This window comes from Ornithorhynchus anatinus, chromosome 12, assembly GCF_004115215.2.
Source record: "Ornithorhynchus anatinus isolate Pmale09 chromosome 12, mOrnAna1.pri.v4, whole genome shotgun sequence".
NCBI classification, from domain to species: Eukaryota; Metazoa; Chordata; class Mammalia; order Monotremata; family Ornithorhynchidae; genus Ornithorhynchus; species Ornithorhynchus anatinus.
The window spans coordinates 54108311-54136246 of record NC_041739.1 but is presented as its reverse complement, the minus strand read 5'-3'; the positions used below and the strand labels follow the sequence as shown (position 1 = coordinate 54136246).

At 47.5% G+C, this 27936-nt stretch overlaps 1 protein-coding gene across 1 annotated transcript in view; it reads right to left on the bottom strand.

Moving 5' to 3' along the window:
- FGF2 (fibroblast growth factor 2) overlaps positions 1 to 27936 on the bottom strand; it is a 48659-nt gene that overhangs the window by 6539 nt on the left and 14184 nt on the right. The window contains exon 2 of the mRNA XM_029076753.2: positions 18568 to 18671. Within this exon, the coding sequence (XP_028932586.1) occupies positions 18568 to 18671 (104 nt within the window). The remainder of the gene's footprint in view (positions 1 to 18567; positions 18672 to 27936) is intronic.

The following is a 27936-nucleotide window of genomic DNA, read 5'->3' as shown; positions in this document are numbered from 1 at the left end:
GGAAAAAAAAAAAATCAGCGCTTGTATGCCCATAACAGTATTGGCACTCAGAAACCCATTACTTGCAGAGAGCAACTTCACCCTGTGAAACAGCAAATGATCATTTTAAAAAACATTGGAGGGGATTCAATGTTGTGGGAAAGTTTAGGGCTTGAAATCTAAAGCAAAGCCTTTTTTTCTCTAAAGATCCCCATAAAGACAGTCAAAGCACACTGTGAAAGAACTGCTTTTACTCCGAAGTGAAGATGTTTTCTCATTACCTTCCTCAGTTTAAATATTTGAGTTAAGGATTTGGCTTGGGAAAAGTGAGATGGTCACAGAGAGCTCTCTGCCCAGAGTCATGCCGTTTTGGTGAGTAAAGCATGCAAGCCACTGGCCCTAGGGAAGGGTGGACTTGAAATAGGTCTACTCCTTCTAATTCCCGCCTCTGTGTAGGGCCTGGGTAACCTAGGATCATTTCTAGACTGAGCCTGGTCTCCTGATTACGTAGTGTTGAAAAGCGCTTAGTATAATGATTGATGCTCAGGGGGTGCTCAGTAAATACCACTGAATGTTGATTGAAGGAACTGCTGTATCATTCTGGCACACTGTTTCTTCCCGGAATGGTTTTACAGCAAGCTGAGGAGGAAGAAGACCCTTCCTCTTGGATCCTCTCAACAGAGAAGTAGTGTTGCCTAGTGGAAAAAACATGGGCCTGGGAGTCAGCGGCCCTGGGTGTTAATCCTGTCTCTAACATGCACCTGCTGTGTGACCCTGAGCAGGTCATGTCACTTCTCTGTGCTTCAGTTCCCTCATATCAAAATGGAGATTCAATACATATTCTCCCTCCTACTTTAGACTGTGAGCCCCATGTGGGACCTGATTGTCTGGTATCTACCCCAGTGCTTAATACAGTGCTTGGCACACAGTAAGCACTTAGATGTACCACAGTTGTATTCTTACTCTCCTGAATGTGTTATTTGCAAACAGAAGACCATTCGGTCAGTGTTTCCAAAGGTATTTGGAAATAAAATTGGCTAACCAGATTTATCTTGACATAGACACACTTCTCCCAAGGGACTTTAGGGTGCTGTCACCAAAGCGTTTCTGGATTATTTGGATTTGCAAAACTTGACTGTAAATCTTTCCAGCAGCGTCTCATGGCATCGGTTGGATACGGTTTCCAGACTCATGATGACAATACTCCAGACTGGAAAAAACAAAGATTTGGAACTTTTCTAATTCATATTCCATCCAGAAAGGGAAACCAGAAGAGAGGTAAGTGAGGCACTTTTCCTTAGCCAGCATCCATCCCTCCTTTCCACCTCATGTCTGCTTTCTTGAACCTTCATAGAAAGCTAAGGGAAAACTAACCTTAAAAACCTCCTTTCCAAAACCGAAAAGACCTTTTCAGAAACATTCAACTGGATGGAAATTCACTGTACAGTTGGGCTTATTTTCTTTCTCCTCAACCATTTTGTCAATGTCTGGGTGCTGAGACATTCCAGATGGCATTAGTGAGGTAGGAATGTCCCCATAAGAATTCAAGATGCCTTACTTTATTTCCTCTGTCAGTCTCCCAATCTCTCTGTGAGGAAGGTAAAAGACAAGGGCTTCTCAAGAAGTGGAGAAACTAGACAAATTACTGAGGCGCTTTCTTCTTTATGAGGGCCTCTGCAGGTGGAAAGGAAACACTTAGGCTTATGCAGACCCCACCCCAGGGAGTTAGACCCTTCGTCTGTTGGAGCAGCATCCACAGGCCCATTGTAGTGCTACACTATATATTACACGGGGATGAGTAACTCAGCCCTAGAGAGACTCAGGCACATTCACCATCCCTATGTCTTCTGCCAACAAAGTGGGAAAGCCGCTCCTTCCATTCAGTTAATCAGTCAAGCCATCGGTGGTAATTATTGAGCACTCACTGTGCCCAGAGCACTGTACTAAGTGCTTGGGAGAGGGCAACAGAGTGGCAGGCAGATTCCCTGCCTGTAAAAGGCATATGATCCCTGCCCACAAGGAGCTTACAGACTGAGGGGAAGACAGACACTGAAACGAATGACATTATCAAGGAAGGGGAAGAGTATAGCGATGGGGTTAGTATCAAAATGCTTAAGGGGTATAGACTCAAGTGCCTAGGTCAGGGTATAGAAAGGCTTCTTGGAGGAGTTTTAAAGATGGGGAGAGTGATGGTCTGCTGGATATGAAGAGTGACGGGAATTCCAGGCCAGAGGAGGGGAGCAAGGAAGAGACGAGGTGGAGGTACAGTTAGTAGGTTGGCATTAGAGGAGTGAAGCGCGTGGAATGGTTGTAGTAGGAGAGAAGAAAGGTGAGGTTAGGAGAGGGTGAGCTGTCGACATGGGCAGGGAATGTTTCTGCTAATTCTGTTGTTCTCTCCTAAGTGCTCTGCACATAGTAAGCACTCAGTAAATACCACTGATTGATTTAAAGCCAGTGGTTAGGAGTTTCTGTTTGTTGTAGATCCCGTTTATTTCTAAAGAGTTATTCTCTTCCTCTAAGGTCCTGCGCTTTGCATCTGAGCTGTACAGTACAGCACTACAGCAGTTTGGACTTTTTCCATAGGATCTGCCTTGGGGAGAGCAGATCATAAGGTGAGTATTCCCTGACTGCCTCCTCCAAGCTTTCCTGTTCTCCTCCGCCCCCTGTGATCTGCTCAGTGTGCACTGCTGCTCCCCCTCCTCCCTGCTCTGGGTGGATGAGGGCAGCGGCCACAGGCCCTGCCCCCAGTGTCCAGCTTTGTGGCTGCTGGGGGCAAGGAGATGCCCGGGGCTACCAAGGGGTTCCCCCTGGGTGAAAGGGCAATAGCCACCTCAGCTGCGGCCCTCGGGCTGCTCTGCTGGGGTCTGCACATCTTATTGTTGATGCTGCGGCGCCACCAGCACAAGCTCCGGCCCCTGGCCCCATCTTGCTCTCCCCCCTCCTTTTCCTCTTTCACTTCCTCCTTTCTCTGTCTTTTTCCGATTTTGTCTCTCTTAACTGTCCTTTTTTTCTCTTTCTCCCTCCCCGATCCTGTTCTCCTCTTTCTAATTCTTTTTCTTCCTCTAGTTCTCCTCTCTGCCCTACCCTGTGTCTCCTCTATCACTTTTCCCCCTTTATTTTTCTTTCTTCTCTTTCTGCTCCTTCTCTCATCTTTTTCTTTTTCTCTTTCCTTTCTCTTCCCCCCATTCCTTTCCATTCTGTCTCTTTATTCCTCTTCTGTCCCCCTCCCTTTCCCCATCTCTTCTTTCATTTTCTCCTTCTTCCCTTTTTGTCTCTCCACTTTATCTTCACCCCTTTCTCATTCTCTCTTCCTTCCCTTTCCTGTCTGTAATTCTTTCTCTTCTCTTCCTTTCTTTTCTCCCTGTAATTCCCTCTCAACCTTTTTCCTCTATACTTTCCTTGCTCGCCTTCCTCTCCTCTCGCTCTTTCCTTTAATTCTCTTTCTCATTTCTTTCTCCCTTTTCTAACCCATTCTCCTCTCTTTCCCTCTTTTTCTATTCGTCTCGGATTTATCTTCTTTCTGTTCTGATCCCTGTCTCTATTTTTCCCCTTGCTTGCTCTCACCTCTCTTAAATCCTATCTGCTTTCTCCTGTCTCCTTTCTCTCCTCTTTATATTCGACAGTCCTCCATTCACCCCATCTTCAAAATTCTCATCTCCTTGAAAACGACTTTCCTGAGTAAGCCCTCATTTCCTGTATCCTACCTCCCATCTGCACTAGGCTGTGTAGTGGGTACCCCTTCACCTTGTTGATACTCACCCCAGTGCCTTGTGCCAATATCCTTATATGCTCATATTTCCCCCATCTGTAATTTATTTTAAAGTGAGTCTCCCCCTCAAGACTGTAAGCCCCCTGTGGACAGGGAACACACAGTAATTATTATGGTATATATTAAGCATTTACTATGCACCAGGCACTGTGCTAAGCGCTGGGGTGGATACAGGAAATTTGGTTGGACATAGTCCCTGTCCCATGTGTTCTCACGGTCTCATCCCCATTTTTTACAGGTAATACCAACTCTACTGTTTTGTACTTCCCCAAGGACTTGTAGAGTGCTTTATACACAGTAAGTGTCAATACAAACCTTTGATTCTCTTCCTTCTCTCTTTTTTTTCCTTTGTCCTCAACCCTCTTTCTCCACTTTCTTATGCTCTTTTCTCCTATTCTCTATTTGTCCATATTCTTCCCTTTCTCTCTACTCACTCATTGTCCTCCCTGTCTTGCATTTCCCTCTGTCTTCTCTCTCTCCTCTTTCTAATTATTACTGCTCTCTTCCTCCTGTCTTTTGCTTCCCCTTTCTATTTTTTGCCTTTTTCTCTTTATCCTCTTATTAATTTCCCATCTTCTCTCTTCCTCTCACTTTTCTTACACTCTTTCATTGTCCCTTTCTCCTGTTTTCTTTCTCTTACCTCATCTTTTGTCCTTCCTTCTATTTATTTCCCCTTTCTCCTTTCGTTCATCTCTCTGCTCTTGCTCCTGTCCTCTCTTCCTTTCACATTCTCACATTTCATCTGTTTTTCTGCCTTCCTCTGTGTCGTTCTCTTCTTCCTCATTTCTAGTTCTCCTGTTTCTTTTCATCCTTCCTCTGTCTCTCATTTCTCTCCTCTATCCCCTCTATTCTCATTCTTCTCACTTTCCCTTCTCCTTTTTCCTCTTCTACTCCTGTCCTTTCTTCTTCATATCTTATTCTCCTTTTCTTTCTCCTCTCTCTCCTTTCTTTTTCTCCCCTCTCCCTCTCTTTTCCTCTCCTGCTTTCTCCTCACTTTGTCTTTCTCCTATCTCCCATCTTTCCTCTCTCCCTCCTCTTGGTTACTTCTCTCCTTTTTCCTCTCTCTCCTCCTCTTCGTTTTTTCTACTGTCTTTCTCCCTTTTCTCCTCTCTACCCATCCCTCCTCTTTGTGTCCCTTCTCCTTCCCTTTAGCCCCACCATCGTTTTTCTTTCTCCTCAGCCTCTCTACCTCTGCTCTTTTCCTCTCTTCCCTCTCCCTTTTCGCTTTCTCCTGATGCGCCTCTCTTCTGCTTTAGTTTTTTCCTCTTTTGCCTCTCTCCACTCTCTCCACTGTATTCTTTCCCCTCCCCTCCTCATTGATTCTCGTCACCTCTCTTTTTCTCTCCCCCTTTCCATTTCTTTCCATTCCTCCCCCCCTTTCTTTTTTTTGTATCTAACTCCACTCTCTGTTCTATTCTCTTCCTCATCTGTCTCTCCCTTCACTTTTTCCTCCCTCTCCCCCACTTTTCTCCCCTACCTCCTCTTTCTCTTACCATTCTGCAGTGGCTTGTCACTTTTCTGGGCTCACCTCTCTTTTCTTCAGCCTCCCCTTTTTAGATCCACAGGGCTTTTGCAACGAAATAACTCCATTGCTCTTTCTGGCTTTTCCTGCCTGCACTTCTGCTTGCCTTAAAGGGATAGACAAACCTGGGTAAATGTACCCAATTAGACCTACCCATGAGCCTCTTTCGGCTAGATCATTGGTAGGCACATTGCACAGTACAGTACTATATTTTTTATATTACATTAACTTCATTAGAGTTTTGTGTCACAATGATTGCTAGTTATATATTAATGTAGCTGCTGTTTTATTCATCTATTATTAAGCACCCAATTTTGGGCTTTCAGCTCCTTCCCTCGACTGAAGGGGCACTCTCTCTAAGGTGACTTATAGCCAATTCCAAAGGGCTCTCCTGGTCTCAGGTGCCTTTGACATTGTAGACCCCTCCTCCTTGAATTAAAAAAAAATTATTTGAATGGTTAAGTGCTTACTATGTGATAGTGGGGTAGATAATGAATCCCCCTCTCAGGATCACACCTGGAGAGTTTCCAGTACTCTACCAACCTCAGCTATGGAAGGAGAGTCAAGCAGAGGCCTACCTATTCCATTCCTAGATTTGGCAGTGGCTAGTGAGTGGAAGGCAATCTGCTACAATTCAAAACTCACCTGTGCTGGGCAGCAGCGACATGGGAGAGTCGAGGGCGGAGATTCAAGTTTACTGTGTTGAAGAAGGTAAACCGCTTCTGTATTTTTACCAAGAAAACTCTATGGATACACTAACAGAACGACTGCAGATGGAGAGTGGGTCGTTTTGCGAAAGATGTGTCCATGGAGTCACTATGGGTTGCTAGCATAAGACGAGACAAGATCATGAATATGGTCCAGTAGGGCACAGTTCCTGGCCCAGCTGGGTGGAGCACACAGTCTAAAATGGAGGTAAACTGTACATTTTACCTCCATTTTCCAGATGAGGAAACTGAGGTAACTATGAAACTTAGTGACTTGCCTAAGTCGACACAGCAAGGAAGTAGCAGTGCTGGGATTGGAACCCAGGTGTTCTTTCCCCTAGGCCACAGTGTCAGGCCTCTAAATTGCTGGCAGAGCACTACCCTGCTACCTTGCTTGTCCTCCCACCTCTCGTCCCCCTCCTCAGTCTTGTTCCCCAACTGTGGTTGTTCCACCCGGTTCTGTCTTGGGAGCCGCTTTACCCTTGGCCCCACCTATCTCCTCTATCTTTTTACCTCTCCAGCCTTGGCCAAAAGAGGAGCAGCGTAGCCTAGTGGATAGAGCACAGTCCTGGGAGTCAGAAGGACATGGGTTCTAATCCCAGATCCCCCTCTAGTCTGCTGTGCGACCTTGGGCAAGTGACTTTACTTCTCTGGGCTTCAATTACCTCATCTGTAAAATGACTGAGCCCCATGTGGGACAGGGACTGTGTCCAAACCAATTTGCTGGTATCCATCCCAGTGCTTAGTACAGTGGCTGGTACATAGTAAGCATTTAACAAATACAACAATTATTATTACTATTACTCTCCATCTCCTCTTACCTCTAGGACAGCTCCACTTGGATGTCCCACTTTATTCGTACCCATCCTCGGCACTTCCGTATGTGAATTGTAAATTTGGTTATTTATTCCAATCAGTCTTTTGGTAAATATTTTATGCCTGCTTCCCCCTTTAAAGTTTCTGAGCATCATGAATGTATTAAGTGTCTTGGTTTTGTTTTACTCATCAGTGGGCATCACTCAATAAACATTACTTGAGAACCTAGGTTCTTATCCTGGCTCTGCCACTTACTTGCTGTATGACCTTAGGTGAATCACTTCACTGGGCCTCAGTTTCTGCATCTGTAAAGCGGGGTTTTAATGCCTGTTCTCACCTCCTACTTAGACAGGGACTGTGTCCAACTTGATTACCTTTTACTAGAGGGTCTTGGCCCACAATAAGCACCTAACAAATACGACTCATCATCATCATCATCATGCAGCATGGCCTAGAGGAAACAACCCCAAAGCCTGGGAGTTAGAGGACCTGGGACCTAATCCTAGCTCTGCCGCCTGCCTGTTGTGCGACTCTGGGCAAGTCACTTCACTTTTCTGGGCCTCAGTTTCCTCATCTGTAAAATGGGGATGCAGTACCTGTTCTTGTGAGTCCCATTTAAGATAGGGACCATGTCTGACTTGATTACCTTATATCTAGAACAGTGCTTTGCCCGTAGTCACTGCCTGGCAAATCCCACTCGGATTAGGAAGCACCTGTCATAAATCTGAGGACTTCCTGTTCTGGATTTTAAGTTCAGGCGATTACTGCACGAATCAACGACTTGAAATTAGCTTTTGTAATTAAGTAAAAAGGGTCATAAGCAGCAAGTAAATGCATCCCATCTGTGGAAAAAAAATATGCTTTCATTTTTATCTGTCTCTGCAGGGGACCTTTTGCCTGGGTGAGGTGGGGGAAAAGAAAAAAGAACCGACTTTAAAATTCTTTACCCACATTTCAAAAATTGTATGCTGTCCAATCTGTGAGTTGAAACTCATAAAATTAGATCCGAGACCATCATCCGAGACTGAGATCTTCTGATAATCGCTAAGGCAGGCGGGCAGGTCCCCGTGGCCAGGGAGGGAGGTGACGGCACCCTGGAAACCAACCCTGACCGGCACGCAAAAGGTGCAGACTCGGGGAGCGAGGAAGCTCGGTCTCAACCCCAGCGTGAAGGGCGAGGGGGAAGCTGCCAACCGTGGGCAGACCCCTCACCCAGATTCCAAGAAGAACTCATCTCCATCCAAGTGCCCCTTTAACTTTTGGCAAGGGGGAGAGGGATGAGAATCGATAGATGGTATCTATTGAGCACTTACTGTGTGCAGAGCACTGCCTTAAGATGAGAGCCAAATCCAAGTTCCATGGCAGGGTCACAGAAGGCTGTTTTTTAAATGTCCTGTCTTCCAAGTCCCGCTTAAATCACATCTTCTCCAAAAAGCCTTCCACAACTCAGCTCTCATCCCCACACCCTATTTCCCCCATTATTGCATCACCTATTTATGCCCTTAGTCCCTCCCCTCTCCCTGCCTCCAGCCTCTACCCTATCACCTAGGACCGTAGTTGTAGTCTCGCAGCTTCTCTTACCCGAGAGAAATCCACCTGCCTGCAGAGTGAGCAGCTCCGGGCCCAGCCAGGAAGGTGAGCCGGGGCTCGAGGAGGGCGGCAGGAAGGGCCGGGTCTTCCCGCCGGCCCCAGCCCTGGTCTACTCAGACCGACTGTGAGCCGTGGGACTGCAGCGAGAAGCGGCCTGGCCTAGTGGTCGGAGCACGAGCCTGGGAGGCAGAGGACCTGGGATCTAATCCCAGCTCTGCTGCTTGTCTGCTGTGTGACCTTGGGTGAGTCACTTCTCTTCTCTGGACCTCGGTTACCTCATCTGGAAAAGGGGATTAAGACTGTGAGCCCCAGGTGGGACAGAGACTGCATCTAACTTGATTAGTTTGTATCTACCCCAGTGCTTAGTACAGTGCCTGCCACACAGTAAGCACTTTAACAAGTCCATTTTGAAAAAAAATATATAGCAGGTCTGGCAGGGATCCCTGAAAAGGAGGCGCCTGACAGACAAATTCCCAATCTGGCTCTACATTCCCAAATAGATGGGAATCACACAGAGGAGTTGGGCTTTCTCTTTCTGAACACTGAAATCAAACTCAAATTACACATCCAACTGCACAGCCCCCAGGCCTATAACTTTGCCGAGAAGCTTCTGAGCCAATCAATCGACTATTTATGGAGGCTTTCTGTGTGCTGTTTGTGAGTACTGTACTAGGTGCTAACGAGAGTACAATACAACAGAATTAGCAGTCACATTCCCTGCCAATAACAAGCTTACCATCTAGAGGGAGAGACAGACATGAATATGAATAAGTAATTTATAACAGATAATCTGGAAGAGCATACATAAGTGCTGTGGGGTTTGGATTTGGGAGTGTGGTGAATATCAAATGCCCAAAGATCACAAATCCAAGTACGTAGAACGGACCCATTTCTTACATATACAGTATACAAAAGCCTGGACTCACGGCAGGTAGCAAAGTTTTTCCCTGAGACTCTGAGTTCCTCGGGAGGCAGGCAGGAAGCTAGTCCAGAGGCCGTGCCAGAGAAAGCAGCAGGTAGAGAGGTTACTGACTTTCAAAGGGTCCCAACTGGTTCACTGGTTCCTATTCCCAAAGTTTGGCTTTCCAGTTTCCTTGTTCAGCTTTCCTCAGGTCCCTTAGCTCCACCTTTCAAGGAAGCAAGAATATTCTGACATACAACCCTGTCATTGAATATGCCCGAGTATGCTCTCTGACACATGCATGTGTACACACACTCTCTCTCTCTCTGACACACACACACCTACGCACACAGCCTATGAGTGTGACCATCCAAGGCCCAATTCACCTTCCCACGGACAGTCCTAGTGGGTGACCAAAGAGGTTTGCACATTCACTTCCTCCACCTCCTCCTTGCCTGGCTCCAGCCTTTTTACATCCCATCTTGTATTTCTTTGCTTCTGTCCCCTCTCTGTGGCTGCTAACACCTGGAATAATGGAATCCTAAACTGAGGCTCCAGCTAATCTCTTCCACAGGCTCCTCCTCTGCCTCCCACACCCTAACTGGGTGAATCCCTCAAGGCTCAGTTACTATACTGTTCTTTTCCATCTTAGTCAAGTGCTTTCAAGTGTGATCTCCCTAAAATCGCCCCTGCCCCTCCACCGTCCCTCCCTCCTCCTCCTCTTTCAACTCTTTCATCTTTCCCAGCAGTCTCTCCAGAGACCTCCTGCCTTCTCTCAAAATCCACCCCACCCCCCACCTGGGCATCCGACCTCATCCCTCTGCACCTTATCAAAACACTTGCCCCCTCCATTCTTCCCTCCCTAATCATCTTCAACTGATTGCTCTCCAATTGTCACATTAACCCACTTTTCTCATTTAGGAGGACCCAGGAGTCCTCTCCTGGGTGATCTTTAGGTAGATTAAGGGCTCATTATTTAGAATAAGCATTTCCATTAATTTCATGACTTCACCAGTGTACATTTTATCTATTATTGTGTTTATTGAGTATTATGTATATTTTAAGTTTAATTTATTTTTGATTAGTGTTATATGCTCTTTCCAAGCACGGAAACAACAGCATTCTCCTACTTCATTCTTGTGGTCCCACACAAGTTATAAATTCTAGTATTTACTAAGGCTTTGGGTTTTCTCTGCCAGAATGATCTGCTGGACAGACCACCTCACTACAACAGAGCTTTGGGGAAAGAGAAAGACCAGCTCCGTTTCTCTGCAGTAACGACAGAGATTAAGGTAACGAGTTCCTTAAATCACAGAAGAAGAAAACATCATCCAATCCCATCCTAAATAATATCAACAACCCAGTGCTCTTTTGAACGTACATAAGAAATCAGAAATCCCAATATTTGTCCCAGCCTCTGGTTGCTCTTAGCAACAGAGCTGCCACTTCTGAGGAGTGGAATAAGGAATCTGTTGTGCATTAAGGAACTATCCAACTTCAGACTCCAAATATAGGCTCTGGCAGTTAAATATAGTTGCGATTTCAGGGATTTTCTGGCTTGTGGAAGGAAGGAAAAAACCTTGAAGAAGCTGCTTCGAACCCTGAGCCATCCTGCCTGTCCACGTTCTTACGTCCTAATCAGAGAGCGGGAGAAGCTGGGAATAGGGTGTGTATTTGGTGGGGGGGGTGTCTCAGCAACTCCCATGATGGGGACGGTCAAACTACCACCGTCTCAACCCGGGGACCGCACTCAGAATCGAATGTGCCGGGGGCTTTAAAGTTCCTTTCGTTTGCAGGGCAGGGAAGGCAGACTGCCCTCCACTCTCCCTACTGGACCAACTGGCTCAAAACCACGCTCGAAACTCGGAAAGGCCGATCCAGGCGCCACCACAGGGTAGAACTGGAAAGCCGGACTCTCCAGGAGGGGAGAAGGAGGAAGAGAGGAGGGAAGCCAGAGCTCCGGGTTGGCAGAGAGCCGTGAGCTAAACCCCGCTGTTTCCAGAAGGTTTGGGAGTGCTGCCCGGCCTGGCGCTCTGGGCCTGCTGCGCTCCCACCGCCCATTTTACGGCACAAGAACCCGGCTGTGGCGGGCGGCCCGGTGCCCGGGGCAGCGGCCGCGCGTGGGGCCGGGCCGGGGGGGTGACTCAGAGAGAAGCGCGCTTCCTACTGAATCACCAACCCCACTTCCTGGGCTGGCCCCGGAGTCTCCCCTCATCCAGGGACTGACGCGGCCCAGGCCAGACTCGTTGGTGCGAGACGGACGGGCTGCGTGCTGACGTCCGGAGGGGGCCGGCTGACGGGGTCAGCCTGGCCGGATGGGGCTGGATGATGGGAAACGCGTGACAGCGGCAGCCGGGAGCCCTCCAACGTTCACATCCCTCACCTTCGGCTGGGCAGGTGGTTCCCGACGGCCTGCTCCAAAATGGGCAGCGGAGCGCGAATAGCTCTGCCTTCAGGATGCCTGGGCTCCAGGCAAGACCAGAGTGGGGCAGGAGGCAGAGACTACCTGCCGTTACCCCATCGGGCCTGAAGGAGGTTGCTCCTTCTAGCAAAGAATGGGAAAGAGTGAAGACAGAGATTGCTTACTTGTCACTTTGAGGGTGGAGACCAAGGGGGAGGGAGCAGAGATTTGGGGAGGGGACAGGTTTCAAACAGCTAAACAGGCCAAAAAGCCAACAGTTGGGGGGCTTTTCTGCCCCGACCAGAAACGGCTCAGCGAGGACCTGGTGCTGCAGTTCCTTGGGCCCTAAATGGGTTTAGGCCCATTTAAATTCTGTCCACCTGCTCACTTGGTTGCATCCAGTGCTCCGGCAGAAACGAGATTGTCGTGGACGAGAGAATGCCGGAGACACCGCCCGAACCAGGGGTAAGGACTATAATCAGTTCTCTTCTAAAGGATCTGTCGGTCCCAAAGACTTTGTGACTCAAGTGAGACTCTTCTATCATTCTCAATAAAAGATTCCATCATCGCTAACAGAGCAGAAGGCTTTCCCCTTCCCTGGCTGGTTCGGAGAGCAACTTCCTAGTGGATTGGAGGCTGTCCATCACTTTGTACACACAGGCCGGTGGCCTTTACGCCTCACAGCCCACAACCCAGAAGTGATGACGGACTTCCGGCGTTGGGACCGCCGACCACAGCCATTCGGTCTTCCGGGCGAAGGAGTCACATCTCAACCAATGGAAAAATCCCCGGCTGACAGGTCCTCTCAGCTCCCTAGTGGAGCTCAGTCATTCGAGCCAAAAAGAACTGAAACCACAAGACAGAGCCCAGATTTGGGAAAGACTGAAGCTCTCCAACCCTGCAAAGAGAGCTCACCCAAGTGAAGCCAGATTAAAAAAGACACTGGCTTGGGGCCTCCCCAATTTCCCCGCCTCACACATATACCCAGCCCCCAGCAGACGCCCCATGATTCACCCTAAACGTGTTGACTGAATCAGGGAGTCATAAACTCAGCCCAAGTTCTTCCTCCCTAGCCTGCCCAGGAACCTCAGAACACCAAAGCTGACCGATGATTCAGTTTCCTGGGAGAAGCCAGCCTCCCTAAATATGGACATGGCAAGACTGGCTCCCTCGGAATTCAGGTCAGGGTCTCCAGGAGTTGGCCGGGAATCCCTGGGCCCTCCTCCACTCAGATAGGGAAGCTTCAGAACTAAAAGACATCCTTAAGTTGTGGGAAACGACATGAGAGAGGGGCTACATTTCAGAGGGGGCTGAGGAACCGGGAGTTGTCAAGTGAAAGGGAGAGAGGGGGAGGGATGAAGATGGGGAAGAAGAGGGAGGAAAAGGAAGGAAGGAGGGGGAACCGGGAGAGAGGAAGATGAGAGAAAGAGGTTGCCCTGAGATTTACCCAGCGTGACTTCATGGAAAGAGCCCGGGCTTGGGAGTCAGAAGACGTGGGTTCTAATCCTGGCTCTGCCACTTGTCTGCTGTGTGACCTTGGGCAAGCCACTAAACTTCTCTGTGCCTCAGTTACCTCATCTGTAAAATGGGGATTGACACTGTGAGCCCCATGTGGGACGGGGACTGTGTCCAACCAGATTAGCTTGTAGCTTCCTTCATTCAACTTCCCCTCACCCTAGTCTCCCATGTTCGGATAATCAGGTTGGATACAACCCCCGTCTGAGCAGGAGGGGAGAATTGGCCTGTCAGAGTCGCTACCTCGTCCATGTGTAAAATCCTAGGTTCCTAAATTCCAGGGCACTCAGTGGCAATGGGTCATCCGGGCCAAGAAAACATGCATAAACTGTTCATCCCCAGAGCATCTGCCAGAGGGAAGGCAAAGACTAATGCTGAAATGGGATTAAGGAGCAATTTGCTATGGAACGTTACTGATTTAGCCTGGATTCAGCATTCACATATCAGAAAAACGAAAGAACTGGCAGTGCCACTGATTTAACGGTGAACTACTGTTCTCGGTTCAGTAAAACAGTCCTGAAACCAAACAGATTCTCCATAATAATCTCCTCCCACTGTTGCTTCCCTGGCCTCTGGTACCTCTCCCAGATTATATTTTTTAAAGAGGGACAATCGGTGCCCTTGAAATCCCTCCCTGCAGCTCCCAGAGTACCAGGGTGCCTGTAAAGACCCAGAGCACTGTCTTTGGAAGAGCTGCCAGGGCTTGGAAAGCAGCATGGCCTAGTGGAAAGAACCCGGGCCTGGGATTCAGAGGACCTGGGTTCTAATCGAGGATCTGCCAAATCCCTGCAAATCACTTCTCTCTGCCTCAGCTTCCTCATCTGCCAAATAGGGATTAAATGCTCTTCCCTCCTACTTAGGCCATTGAGTCCCATGTGGGACAGGGACTGCGTCCAACTTGATTATCTTGTATCTACCCCAGTGCTCAGTACGTAGTAAACGCTCGATAAACACCATAATTTAATACCATAATTAAGTCAGACAACCTGCTTGCAGCCCACAGCCCAGGGTTTTGAGCTAGTGGGGAGACAAAGCCCAAGTCAGCTGCCAGAGATCAAGGAGCAGGATGTGGAGCTGCCAGAGTGATAAGCAGGTTTTTTGGGAAGTGAAGGGAGGAAAGGGAAAAGAGGCCAAAGGGAGGAGGGTCAGAGGGAGTTTAATCTTGTGTGTCTGTCTCCAACCGCCCCATCCCTGTAAGTCTCGCCCTCTCCCACTGTGAACTCACACCTGCCGAGCTGACCCCCAAAGATAAGTTACGTCCCACGACTAACAACAAAAGCAAAACACAGTAACAAGGGATTTCCAAGCCAAAACACCAGCCATCACAGAAAATAGAGTTCTGGAACCTTTTCCAAGCAGGAAAGATCTGGGTTCTTCCAGGGCCAGAGAGCTGAATGGCCCATCCTTGCTCAGATTCAGAACAGACTGGAGACCATGTGTAAGATGGTCCTCAGGTAAAAAAAAAAAAAAAAAGCTGCTAAACACTCCCTGGACCAGACATTTCCAAAAGTGAGCCCATCAAAAGGACTCCATTACGAACTGGCCAGCTGGAATAATCTTCCTTAATTAGCCAGCAGCTCTAGATTCTGTGGAATGTGCTGGCTGTTTTTATATATAAATCTCTCTCTATATATACTGCATTCCCCAGGCTACAAGCTACAGCCACTCCACGACGCATACGAGCCAGGGATACCTCCAGGGATACCGCCATTGTCTGACACCTCAACAATCACTGCAAGGTACCAAAACAGATGAATAAAAAGGTGGTCTTTTTTACCATTAGCTCAGATTTGGAATCTTGCATCAATTTCAAAGGCAGCAAATGAATTTCTAAAAATGATGGAGTTTGAAAGGGAACAGAGGGATTCAGAAGGAGTTGGCCTGCTACAAAGTACTCGAAGTCAAGAAGGAGGCTGTTCACCCTAAATTAGACAAATGCTACATTCATTACAGTTGAAAAACCACGACCACAGTCAGTAGAACAAGCCTCTACCTTGGTAGCCCCGGGCAAAGTTTCATAATCACACTAGAACTTAGAAGTATTGCCTTACTTTAAGATTAAACGATAGTTCAGTGATGTTTAATACAACAGTATACGTATACAGCCCATACATAAAGGAATTGCTTATTTTTCAAGAGGTTTTTAGGACAGGTCCCAATGTATAACATGTAAGTGCAGAAAAAAAGGCAGTCCACAATATGTCCATTCACTATCTAATTACAGTTTCAAGGCAGGCATTATAACTATAGCATGGGTTTTGCCTGTATAAGAACATGCCCTCAGTAACACCGAGAAACTCCATAAGTTTAGACCTTCTGTGATCACGGCACTCACCTGAGAGGTGTTGTATGCTGGTGGCGGGACCCCCAAAAGATTGTCACTGGTTAAGAAACACTCTGGACTAATATATTATGGCTGAATTCAATAAATGGTATTTATTGAGCACTAACCGTGTGGAGAGCACTGTACTAAATCCTTGGGAGGGTATAATGCAAGAGAATTCATTGGTAAACACATCCTCTCTCCATAAGGTAGGCTATATCATGGGATGTATGTCTGTTCACTAAACAAAATAGCATCTGTGGATGCACAAATACACTCAATAAAGGCCTCTGCTACTACTAAACAAAATGGTGTGGGTGTGTGGGGGAGAGACATAGAGATTTATTACATAAACAAGCAATGATATATACTGAGGGCCCACTGGGGACAGAAGTACAACAGAAGCTCTTTCCCTTACACCCTAATGGAGGAGTTTAGTATTTAATATTGGGGGAGAGGGGGGAATCCGGTCGCCCCCACACAAAAAAGAATGAAATCAAGAAAATAAGTCTCTTGGGCCTGCTGACTATATATTGGTAAAATATGACTAGATGGGTCACTAGCAAACAGGAAATAGAATTTCCACAAATTATGGGAAAGCATTGGGTGTGTGGAAAAGGCTTTTACCATTCTGGGTAGCAGATGGGGAAATTTGGCCTCAGCAAGATTGCTGTTTTAAATTTTCCTGGATAACCCAAAGGGGCCCCTTGTTTTGATTCTCCATGAACCAGCATACCCACACACACTCTCCTTTTCTTTTGTGTGTTTGTGTGTGTGTCTCCCTCTCCCAGAGGCAAATCCCTCTCGCCTATGGTATGTAGGGGGTAAATCCAGGGTGAGGGGAAGTTGGGTGAAGGAAGCCCTCTGCCAAGAGTGAATGAAGGCCGCTGGATTCATCTGCAGATTCCACATTCAAGCTACGATATCCTGAAGAGACGGAGGCCTCCATCCAAAGGTCAATGCCTTGTTGGGAATGCTACAGCAAACCCTGGTGGGTAGGACACTAGGAGTGGGGCATTTACACACAGTCTACTCTGCTTTTCCACTTGCAGGCTCTAAGATAATTCCTCTCTCTCGTCTACATAGAGATCGGACTAAATTCTTCGGGCCAAATGAGGAGACACTTTAAATAATAATAATAATAATAATAAAATAATGTTGGTATTTAAGCGCTTACTATGTGCAGAGCACTGTTCTAAGCCCTGGGGTAGATACAAGGAAATCAGATTGACCCATGTAAGGCTCACAGTCTTAATCCCCATTTTACAAGATGAGGTAACTGAGGCACAGAGAAGTTAAGTGACTTGCCCACAGTCACACAGCTGCCAAGTGGCAGAGACGAGATTCGAACCCATGACCTCCGACTCCCAAGCCCGTGCTCTTTCCACCGAGCTACGCAGCTTCTCTACAACAAGTGACTGGTGCAGGGTACCCCAAAATAATGACAAAGGTGAGTGAGAAAAACACAATTACTAGGGAGCACTACACCGCAATATCAATATCATATCCTGTCTCGTCAAACCCCAGCTTGACTTGGGCCCCTGCATCCTAGACTCTCCCACCCTCCACCCCCATCCATGCCCCCACAGATCCTCCCCTTCACTCTGCCGCCTGGATCGTTTTTCTAAGATGTGGTCTTGGGCACGTCTCCCCCAACCCTCAGATACGTTCAAAGGTTGCTCACCACTCTTGGCCTCAAGCCACTCAATCAGTTCTCTCTCTCTCCTCCTTATCCTGGCCTTGTTCTCATCTCTCTCGCAGCTAACCTCCTACCTACGCCTTCACTTCTGCCGGGAAGTCCCTCCTGCCTCACATCCAGCAGACCCCTGCTCTCTCTCCATCTTCAACATCCTTTGGAAATCACTCCTCTTCCAGGGGGCCTTCTCCGATTACTCTGTCACCGCCCTACCCTATTTCTAGTTGAAGAGATCCTGATCTGCAGCTGAAATATCTCTAAGTTCAAGAAGGGTTTGGATCAATCAATGGCATCGGGGAATCCATAATGGGAAGACAACTAGGGGCGAAGAGGGAAAATTTAGGGAGAGAAATGGCACACTTGTCTTAGGAAGATCAGTCAAGGGGAGAAGCAGTGTGGTCTAGTAGAAAGAACACTGGCCTGGGAGTCAGAGGACCTGGTTTAATAATGATAATGTTGGTATTTGTTAAGCGCTTACTATGTGCAGAGCACTGTTCTAAGCGCTGGGGTAGACACAGGGGAATCAGGTTGTCCCACGTGGGGCTCACAGTCTTAATCCCCATTTTACAGATGAGGTAACTGAGGCACAGAGAAGTTAAGTGACTTGCCCACAGTCAGCTGACAAGTGGCAGAGCTGGGATTTGAACTCATGACCTCTGACTCCAAAGCCCGTGCTCTTTCCACTGAGCCATGCTGCTTCTCCGGGATTGGTTTCTAATCCCGGCTCCACTATTCACTCCACGATTTACCCGCTGTGTGTGAATTAGGGCAAATCACTTATCTTCTCTGTGCCTCAGTTCCCTCATCGGTAAAATGGGGATTCAATATCTGTTTTCCCTCCTACTCGGTCAGTGAGCCCCATATGAGAGACCTGATTATCTTGTCGCTACATCCTGAACATCCTGTACAGTTATCAAACATCCTGTACAGTTATAGAATTGAGAGTAAATTTAAACAGCATATGCCATAACTCGGTGAGGGAAGAGAGTGTTCGGAAGGTCAGTCTTAGTAGTCGTCATGCTACTTAGGGAATGCCTACTGAGTGCAACACACTGAGCTAAGCGCTTGGGAACGTAACCCAGAAACCAGACCGGTGCTCTCTACCCATAAAGATGTACCTATGCTACAGCAAGAATGGGAGGAAAACAGAGACACAAAATTTTCCACAAATAGTCAGATAGGGTGAAATATTGAAGTGCTAATGTTTGTGCTAAATACCTCTCTGCTGATGCCTAGAGGGTGATATCCACAATTCCATTTTCCCAAATGCCTGCATACACTCAATGTAGTAAACCGAAGATCAGTGACGACTGCAGCGAAATATGTGAAACAGATAAGCATTACTCACCAAAGCCGACAACCTGCCGTCTTCATTCATAGCGAGATAGCGGTTCGCACCCACGCCCTTGATAGACACCACTCCTCTCTCCTCTGCCTGAAGTTGTAGTTTGACTGTGATAAATGAGAAAAAGAAGAAGAATTACAGAGGTATTCACTGCCAGAACATCCAGCAATGTGAAAAGAAAATAAACGAGAGAGTTCAACCAGGCCATTGTCCTGCTTCCAAAGGCAGAAGTCAACTAAAAGGAACACATTTTTAGGAGGGGGAGGGGGAGGAGGAGAGAGAGGGGGAGGGGGAGGAGGAGGAGGAGGAGGAGGCAGCAATAATCATGGGCTGGATCCTCAGCTTTGCCTGCACTCAGAGAGGCCACCACCATTGTCCAAGCCTTCTTGAACACTTGAAGTTGAGAGCACCCTCTGTCCCTCTCTCGCCCCCTCTGCGGATGGTGACTCCAGAGGCCGGCCACGGCCACTCTCTGCTTCCAACTCAGGAGGGGCCACCTCACCTGGTGAACAGGAGGGGGTCCGGAGCACTTAGTACAGCGCTCTGCGCAGAGTCGGCACTCGCTTAATATCACTGACTGACGGATTGGAGCCTTTTTATGTCCAAGAGAGTCCTACGCGCAGCGAGAGAGAGAGAGAGAGAGAGAGAGAGAGAGAGAGAGAGAGAGAAGTCTTTCTGTGGTTGGACATCCACAGTGACTACGGCCAGCTCCCGAGCCGGGCATTCCCACTGCTCGGGAGCCTCCTGTGGGATAGGGACTGAGTTCAACCAGATCAGCTTGCGTCTCCTCCAGCACTCAGTTCAACGGTTGGCACATGAGAAGCGTCTGACAAATACCACCGTTATTCCAAGAGGGGTCCACGGAGCGGTCATCGGAAACCCCCGCCTCCATGCCTGCTGGGTCCTCCTCTGCTCCAGCCAGGGCCACCGCTGCTCCCAGTGATGTTCAAGGCAAGAGTAGAGGGGCTGCAATAGAGCAGCCCCTGGGGAGGCAGAGGGGGGAGCAAATCCCCGCTCACCCTTGATGCCTAATAGGCCAAGGGACTCTTCAGGTCTTCACGCCAGGCCCAGCACCCGGGAGGATCAGGCTTCGGGGGATGAATTCCAACAATGAAGAGCCATTTCGCCAGGAGAGATGCCGAGAGCCACAGGCATCTTTTGTGTTTACCTCAGCAGCCCGGGTGGAAAACAGCTTTTTGGTGTGATCTGCAAACCAGCCATCAAAGGCACGGGGAGGGAAATGGGAAAGCAAAATGTGGGAGGGCCTCGGGGGAAAAAGTCAGGGGGCGGTCAGACCCAAGGTGAAAATATTTGCAACAGCAGACAGACGGTCATTTGTTCGGCGCCTGGAGGCCTTTCCGACACCAGCCTCCCTCTCCCAGTCGGGACTCCGCTTCCCTCCAAACTTACTCCCCCGCCCCCAACCCCCCGACTTGTCCTGACTCCCTTCCACTCACTTCATTAGAAGCCAGCAGGTCACCCCTCTTGATGAGGCCAGCTGAGCCCTGGGGCCACTTTTGCCAAGAGGCAAGGGCACCCCACCCTCAGCCCCGCAGTACCTGCGTATACAGCCATAATTTATTTGCTTTTATTCATGTCTGCTTCCCCTTCTAGACCGTTAGCTCACGGAGTCGGGGACAGGGAAAGTGTCTACCAACTCTGTTGTACTGTGCTCTACCCAGCACTTAGTACACTGCTCCGCCCACAGTAACCACTCAATAAATACGACTGATTAAAAGATGAGGGGCACAGCCAAATTCCAGGAGGGGGCAGAGGGGAAGGCTCTGAGCTATTCAGAAAAGGTCATAAAGAAGTGTGAACCATAAACGTGGCTGGGATTACGGGTGCCGTGGAATGCAGCTATTTTAGGAACTGGATGGAAAACACATCAGATCTGGCCTGGAGGGGCCTGAATCGGAACAATGTGCAGGGGGCAGCGGCTACAGTTTTAAGACTTCCCTTGCAGCCAGGCGGGTTACGGGAAACGGTGAAAAGAACAGGTATCATTCCCAGGAGCTTGGCCAGAAGACAAGGGGATATACAGTGTCCAGCCCCTATGACAAACACAATTCCATTCGGAGATTTTGCAAGGCAGTCGATAAATCGCTGAGTTCTTCTTACTCTTCTTGGAATTATAGCATGACCTGGTGAAAAGAACCCAGGCCTGGGAGTCAGAGGACCTGAGTTCTAATCCAGGCTCTTTCAAGTGCCTGCTTTGTGACCTTGGACAAGTCACTTAGCTGCTCTGGGCCTCGGATTCCTTCATTTGAAAAATGGGGATTCATTGCCTGCTCTCCCACCAGACTATGAGCCCCAGTTGGGACGGGGACCCTGTCCAACCTATCTTGTATCCACCCCAGTTCTTAGAATGGTGCTTGACACATAGTAGGTGCTTAACAAATATAGTAATAATGATGATGATGATGATGATAACGACAACAACATTTGTTAATAAAGCAAATAGAAACCAAGAAAGCGGCCTTTGTTTAAAAAAAAAAAAGGCAATCAAGCCAAAATGTTCTGTCTGTAAAAATGCATAAGATGTGAAATAAATGCATATATGGAGTGTGTAACGAGTCCACGCAATATCATAATGAAAGGAAAGATTTCCACCCCCTCAAGGAATCAGGATCGGGATTTGACGACTTGCTATTTGGACAGGATCCACCCTGCCCAGATAAATATCGTCTGCCACATGCAAATATACTTAGGGGCATATTCAGCCACTATTGTGCTAAATGGATCATCTTCTATATTGAAATCTCACACCCCATCATACTGATGAAATGTTATAAAATTTCCAGACAGTTCAGAGTAAGAATTTTCCAAGTTCTCCGGGAAATGGAACGATCAGTCAAACCAAAGGGCAGATGAACGTAATCTGGAGAAATGTGAAACAGCTCCTTGGATCCATCCGAAGGATCCATTTGACTTCCACTGGTTGCCCATCCACCTCCGCATCAAATAGAAATGCCTCACCATCAGCTTTAAGGCACTCAATCAGCTCTTCACCATCTACCTTACCTTGCTGATCTCCTACTATCACCCAGTCCGCTCCTCTAATGCCCACCTACTCTCTGTACCTCAATCTCATCGACCTCGCCACTGACCCCTGGCCCACATCTTCCCTCTGGCCTGGAATTCTCTCCCACGTTCTGACATTTGAACATCTGAATCTGACATTCAAATTCATTTTACCATTCTCCCCACTTTCCAAACCCTGCTAAAATCACATCTCTTCCAAGAGGCCTTCCCTGATTAAGCCCTCATTTCCCCTATCCGCTTTTCCCTCAGTTGACTACACACTTGGCTCTGAACCCTTAGGCATTTTGATACTCATCCCTGTCCCACAGCACTTACATACATATCCTTACACTCTACTATTTCTATCTGTAATTTAATTGCCTGTCTCTTCCTGTAGACGGTAATTTACCAACTCTATTAGATTATACTTTCCCACATGCTTAGTAGAGTGCTCTACACCCAGTAAGCACTCAATAAGCACCACTGATTGCTTAATTGATTCTGAATTCTGGGGGAGCAGCTATTCATGACCGGCTCTCTTTGCCCAGCATTCTTAGCAGGAGAATCAGAATATGTCTTCTTCCCTCAGTTCCCGCCTCGCTCTTTCCAAGGACCGCTTACTGCTTGGAGTGCAATTGAGGTTTCAATCAATCGTATTTATTAAGTACTTATTCAGACCTCACAGTGCCCATCCAACACTTCCTTCTTTACATTGAAGCCTCAAGTCTTTTGGCAGCAGTAAAAAGGACAGTGGGGGAAAAGGGCAGTTCTGAGGGTGCCCGAACTCAGATTTGTGTTTTTCTCTCTCCATCAAACAGCGGTTCAAATGATTGCTGAATCCCGATTCGTATTTTTTCTACCTCGATCAATCATCATCATCATCAGTGGAACTTATTGAGCACTTTCTATGTGTAGAGTACTGTACTAAGCGCTTAGGAGAGTACAGTACGACAGAGTTGGTAGACACGCTCCCGGCCCATAAAGAGCATACAGTCTACAGGGGGAGACGGGCATTAATCACCAGTAAATAATGATCTGGATGCAAGCAGGGGAAGAGGGCCATTTCAGTTCAAACGTCTCATAGGCGACTAAACGAGATTCAGCTCTCAGAGGTATAGAGGGGAGCAAAAGGTGGAGGTAATCTAGTGGCGATACAGACCTCCTAATCCTGAACTCAAAATACAACTCTTAGCCAAGGCGGCTGTAAAAAGAGAAAAGTACAAATGTACTTTGGAACAATTTGGAGAAGCATGGAAAGTCTGACACCCTATTCTGCCTGGTTCCCAGATTTCATTCTGAATATAGCACGGCCAGGGAGAGTAGGCATTCACACCGGGAACAAGGGAAGGGCCAACCAAGCCCCCGATGGAAAAGAGGACTCATTTCATGTTCCAGCCACATCCAATCAGCTCCCACGCACACCTTCCAGAAGGCACCGGGGGCTCTGCCACTGAACACTCCCGGGACGGTGCCACCGTCACAGTGCTTCCCAAAGCTGCACCCTAAGACTGGAATGGCTTTGGTGTATGCCCAAATACCGGGGGGGGAAGAGGGCAAAAGAAGGCTCGTGAAGGATGTGGGGAAAGAAAAAGAGCCCGGAATGGGGAAGAGAAGAGACAGGAAGTGTGAGCCTCCGGAGGCACAGGGACCATGTCCAACTCCCACCTATGTAGTCTCTCAGCATTTGGCACAGTGCACTGCAGCCAGTAAGTGCTTAATAAATACTATTCTGCTTAATAAATACTATTCCTACTACTACTTTACTGGGGGAGGGGAGTGTTAAAGGAGGGAGCAAGCAGGCAATAATTCCAGAGATGCCACGGTGTACACGGCACTGTACGTAAGTGCTTGAAATATTTACTTGTTGCAGAAGATATGATTGATGCCTTCTTCCAAGGGTCTTAATGGGGGTGGGAGGTCACACTCAGAAAGGGAGGCTTTCGAGTTTGGCTAGATGCTCAAAGGGATCGTCTGCAGAAGAAAATGCAACCCAGGGGAAGCGGTATGGCCTAAGGAAAAGAGCATGAGCCTGGGTATCGGAGGACCTGAGTGCTAATCCCACCTCTGCCACGTACCTGCTGTGTGACCTTGGACAAGTCACTTAACTTTTCTGTGTTTTGGTTCCTTCATCTGTAAAATGGGGATTCAATACCTGTCTTACTCCTACTGAGCCCCAGGTGGGACCTGATCGTCTTGTATCTACCCCAGCAGTTAGTATAGCACTTAGCACATAGTAAGTGCTTAGCAAAAGCCACATTTACAACTATCCCTGCACTTATAACTAAATGCTTGGCTTTCTCATCCTTCTTTTCAGTGGATAAATAGGTATCTTCCCAAACAATGGAAAGCTATTATCAAAATGCATCTGTAAAATGGTGAAAAAAGATCCTAAGGTATCGAAACACCTTTAAACCTTAGTAAAGAGTTCTGAGACATTCAGCTAAAATGAAATTTATCCCCAAACTTCCCCAAAATATCTCTTCCTAAGATTTCCCTCCCTTCTCAGCTATGCCATTTCAGTATGCCTGGTATTTTTGTGAAGGTTTTTTTTTTCCTAAAAAATTCCTACTGAATTATGCCAAGAAGTAGCTGCCACCGGTAATTGCCGTCCATAAAAAAAAAAAAAATTATGATCGATTACGGCACTTCCCGCTCTTCCCACGTCTACCCGGCCGGGATTATTACTTGCATCTCTCAGAACGGAAGTATTTACTCTGGCCGAGACACAGGCTGGAGCTTCCTGGAGTATAGGGCAAACAGTGGCAGCCACCAGACAGTTCCTTACTGCCTCACCCAGCCCGCCCCCGCTGGGCCGCAGCCCTCTGGGCCGATCTGAGGGGTGGCGTCCAGGCCCGGGGAGAGGGCCCGTCCGGGCCGGAATGCGAAACTCCAAAGGGCCCTCGGAGAGGGGTGGAGAAGGAGGGGGGAGAATGAGAGTTTGAGGAGCGAAGGTTCCTCTACTTAATAATAATTATGGTATTACGCATTTACTATGTGCCAAGTGATCGGGTAGATTCAAGTTAGGCGCAGTACCTGATGCACATGGGGTTCACAGTGTAGACGAGGCACTGAGTTCAGTAATTCACCCACTCTGCCCTCCTACCTGGCTCCTTGCCACGGATTCAGGTCTGGCAGCACGGTACAGGGAAGGAACTTCCATGAGCTACTTGGACGGGCCCTGCCGAGCCAGCCCACAGCGGCACACTCCTGCACTGACCATCCATTGGGGCCCAGTACAGTTGCCCCAAAGATAATCCCGCCTTGAGGGCACCTCTGCTTCTGCAGGATTAGCCAAGGGGCCAGATGGACAAAGAGAGAAAGGGGAGGGACAGTCCTAATGAGCTACAACCCATGCCAATGCAGAAGTCTGAGAAGCAGCATGGCCTAGTGGAAAGAGCACAGGCCTGGGAGTCAGAGCTCTAATCTTGGCTCAGCCCCTGGCCTGCTGTATGACTTTGGGCAAGTCAATTCCCTTATCTGGGCCTCAGTTACTTCATTGGTAAACTGGGGGTTAAGACTGTGAACCCCATGTGGGACAGGGACTGTGTCCAACCCTTTTATCTGGTATCTATCCCAGAGCTTAGTACAGTGTCTGGCAAATTAATAAGCACTTGACAAATACCATAAACAAAAAGTTTGGGCAATCAATACAATTGCTGAAATCTGAGACATCATAGAATCCAGCAGGAGATCTAAATTGCAGGATTGGGGCGGGAAATGACGACTCTGGAGCAACATGTGATCACGAGTCCTATTGCTCTATCACTACCACTATAAACCCTCCACCCCCACCTCACCACCTCAAAAAACTCTAAGAGGAGAATTTCCTGCTCAGGCCAATCAGGGGTCGACGGACTGGCTACCCGACCCTGGCTTTCGATGGCTTTAGCTCCTCGCCTTTTGGTGTTCAAATGTCCAATGTCGCCTGGCGTAGTGCGACAAGAAGTGATCATCCTCAAAACCTGGCTCTAACTCACAAGAGTCATAAGGTCAGTGCAGGGCCTCAAGAATGCATTCTGTTTCACATTTCATGTTGTTGAAAAGGACACATCAAAAAAATACAGTTAGCCATCTTAACTACAGTACTTTAGAGCTGCTCTCTGGCTTGGAGAATTAGCATCTGAAATCTGCACAATAACCTGCATACCAAGTTAGTAGAAAAGGGAAAGACTGGGCCAAAAAGAAATATTTCACTTTTAAGAAAAAAAATGCTTTTAAATGTGCTAGCTTTTATTGAGACATGGATACCGTAAACCCAGCCAATAATTTAAGCCAGTAAGGGAATATCATCTAGTTTCAAATTCCATTGTATCATTATTCAAGTGGAGCCTGTCTGATTTCTTAATTTAAGAGCCACTTCATATTTGAAGTGCTTGTTTTTCATTGTGCAGAGTTATGGAAACTCGGCAAAGACAATTCGACAGATTCTCAATCTTCATGATCTTCTTTCAGGTACAGTACGTCATAACAGAGTCCAGCAAAACAACAACAACAATTGGGCGGTTGTCCCTTTAAATGGCTTTCCCTTTGCTTAAAGTAGTCAACCCTCAATTTCCCAGGGGCGATTTTCCTTAATTTTTCCTCTTCCTGCTGCCTGCTAAGAGCAACGGCAGTGAAAAATGTCCTTACTGAAGAACACGTAGATAACACGTAATACAGGGGTGAAAATACATGAGGGAAGTTTCCCCTTCCACTCTGCCATTGTGGTTTTTTTGTTTGTTTGTTTGTTTGTTTGACTTTGCTGGACCAAAGTTCCCTCTAGTCAGCTGATCTATTGAGCAGTTTCTCTGTTCGGCTGAAAAGCGCCATGAGCCGATGGCAGGGTTGGAACTGAGAGAGGAGAAGGGTATCACCCACCCTGGGTAGAGAAGGGTTGGAGGGAACTATATTCCAGACCAAAAAACCTGAGGAAGATCTTCAGTGGAATGGACAGACATTTCACTCCCCAGAACTGAGACCTTATAAAATGAGGCAGAGAAAAGGAGCAAAACTCATATTATCCAAAACACCTTCACACTTTAATAAATATGAACATTTTTGACATTCAATCTTTAACAAAAACCATTTTAATTAGTCATTAAGACTCTTCAAACTCTTCTTGGCCTTCCCAAAGTCTCCTGGCCTTCCCTATTTTTTCTACTTCAATACTGTCATTATTCTGAACAGCACTATTAGGTAAGCCTTCTCTTAACCTTCATCTTTTAGGAAAGAAGTTATTTTCCCCCAAAATCTTGGGCTTTTCTTGGATGGCAGGGGTTGTAAATGTTTCTTATGCCTTCTGTACTGTCCTGTTTTCCCTTATGACCCACAGCCCCCATTTCTGGCTATCTAGCCCCTGCCAAAGGCATTGCATATGATTATTTCCTCATAGAGTAACTTTATTTTAATGGTTTGGCTTAAATCCAGTTCTAGTGTTCTTTCTTCCTGTCTGCCCAGTCTGCTCATACTTTTTATTCCGATTCCACTGCGATCACTAATGAAACTCGAATATCAGAACAGTCAACTTGATTCACCCTCTTTAGCACCACTAGGGAGGTTGGGAAAGTTTCAGTCAATCGATGGTATTTATTGAGCACTTACTGTGTGCAACGCACTGAACTAAGCATTTGGGAGAGTAGTAATAACAACAATGATGGTATTTGCTAAACACCTACCATGTGCCGAGCACCGTTCTATGGGCTGGGTACAAAATAACAGAGTTGATAGGCACGACCTTCTTCCCAATATCTTCCCTGAACTTCAGAGATTGATCGTCCATCTCACTGGTAAACAGTCACTCTGGGTTAGTGGGTTAGAAGTTCCTGTTCTGAAGGTTCGGAGGGACGAAAGCTATTTCCAAAATGAGGCGGCTTCTTTCCATCCTGCGCATACTGGTCTCACCGTCTTTGGAGGATTCGGTTGCTCATAGGATTGCGTGTATGGCCTGGTGGAAAGAGCAGAGGCCTGGGAGTCAGAGGTCCTGGGTTCCAAGTTCCAGCTCCACCACGACTGCTGTGCAACCTTGGGCAGGTGCCTCAGGTTCCCTCATCGGTAAAACTGGGATTTTTTTAAGACTGTGAACCCCAGGACGGACATAACTATGACCAGCCTGATTACCCTGTATATACCCCAGTGCTTAATACAGTGCCTGGCACACAGTAAGTGCTTAATAAATATCATTAAAAAGAAACACCTCCTGTATAAAACTTTTCTGAGCACAAGTAACATTGACTGCCCAATTTAAAGCTTTAAGCACTTTTAGCTCTTCCCTATGTTAACAGGTACCTTAATAGGTATCTTTCCTCCATCACTAACCTGAACTTATTTCACTCAATTCCCAGTAACTTGTCAGGTACTTCCCCTGAACTC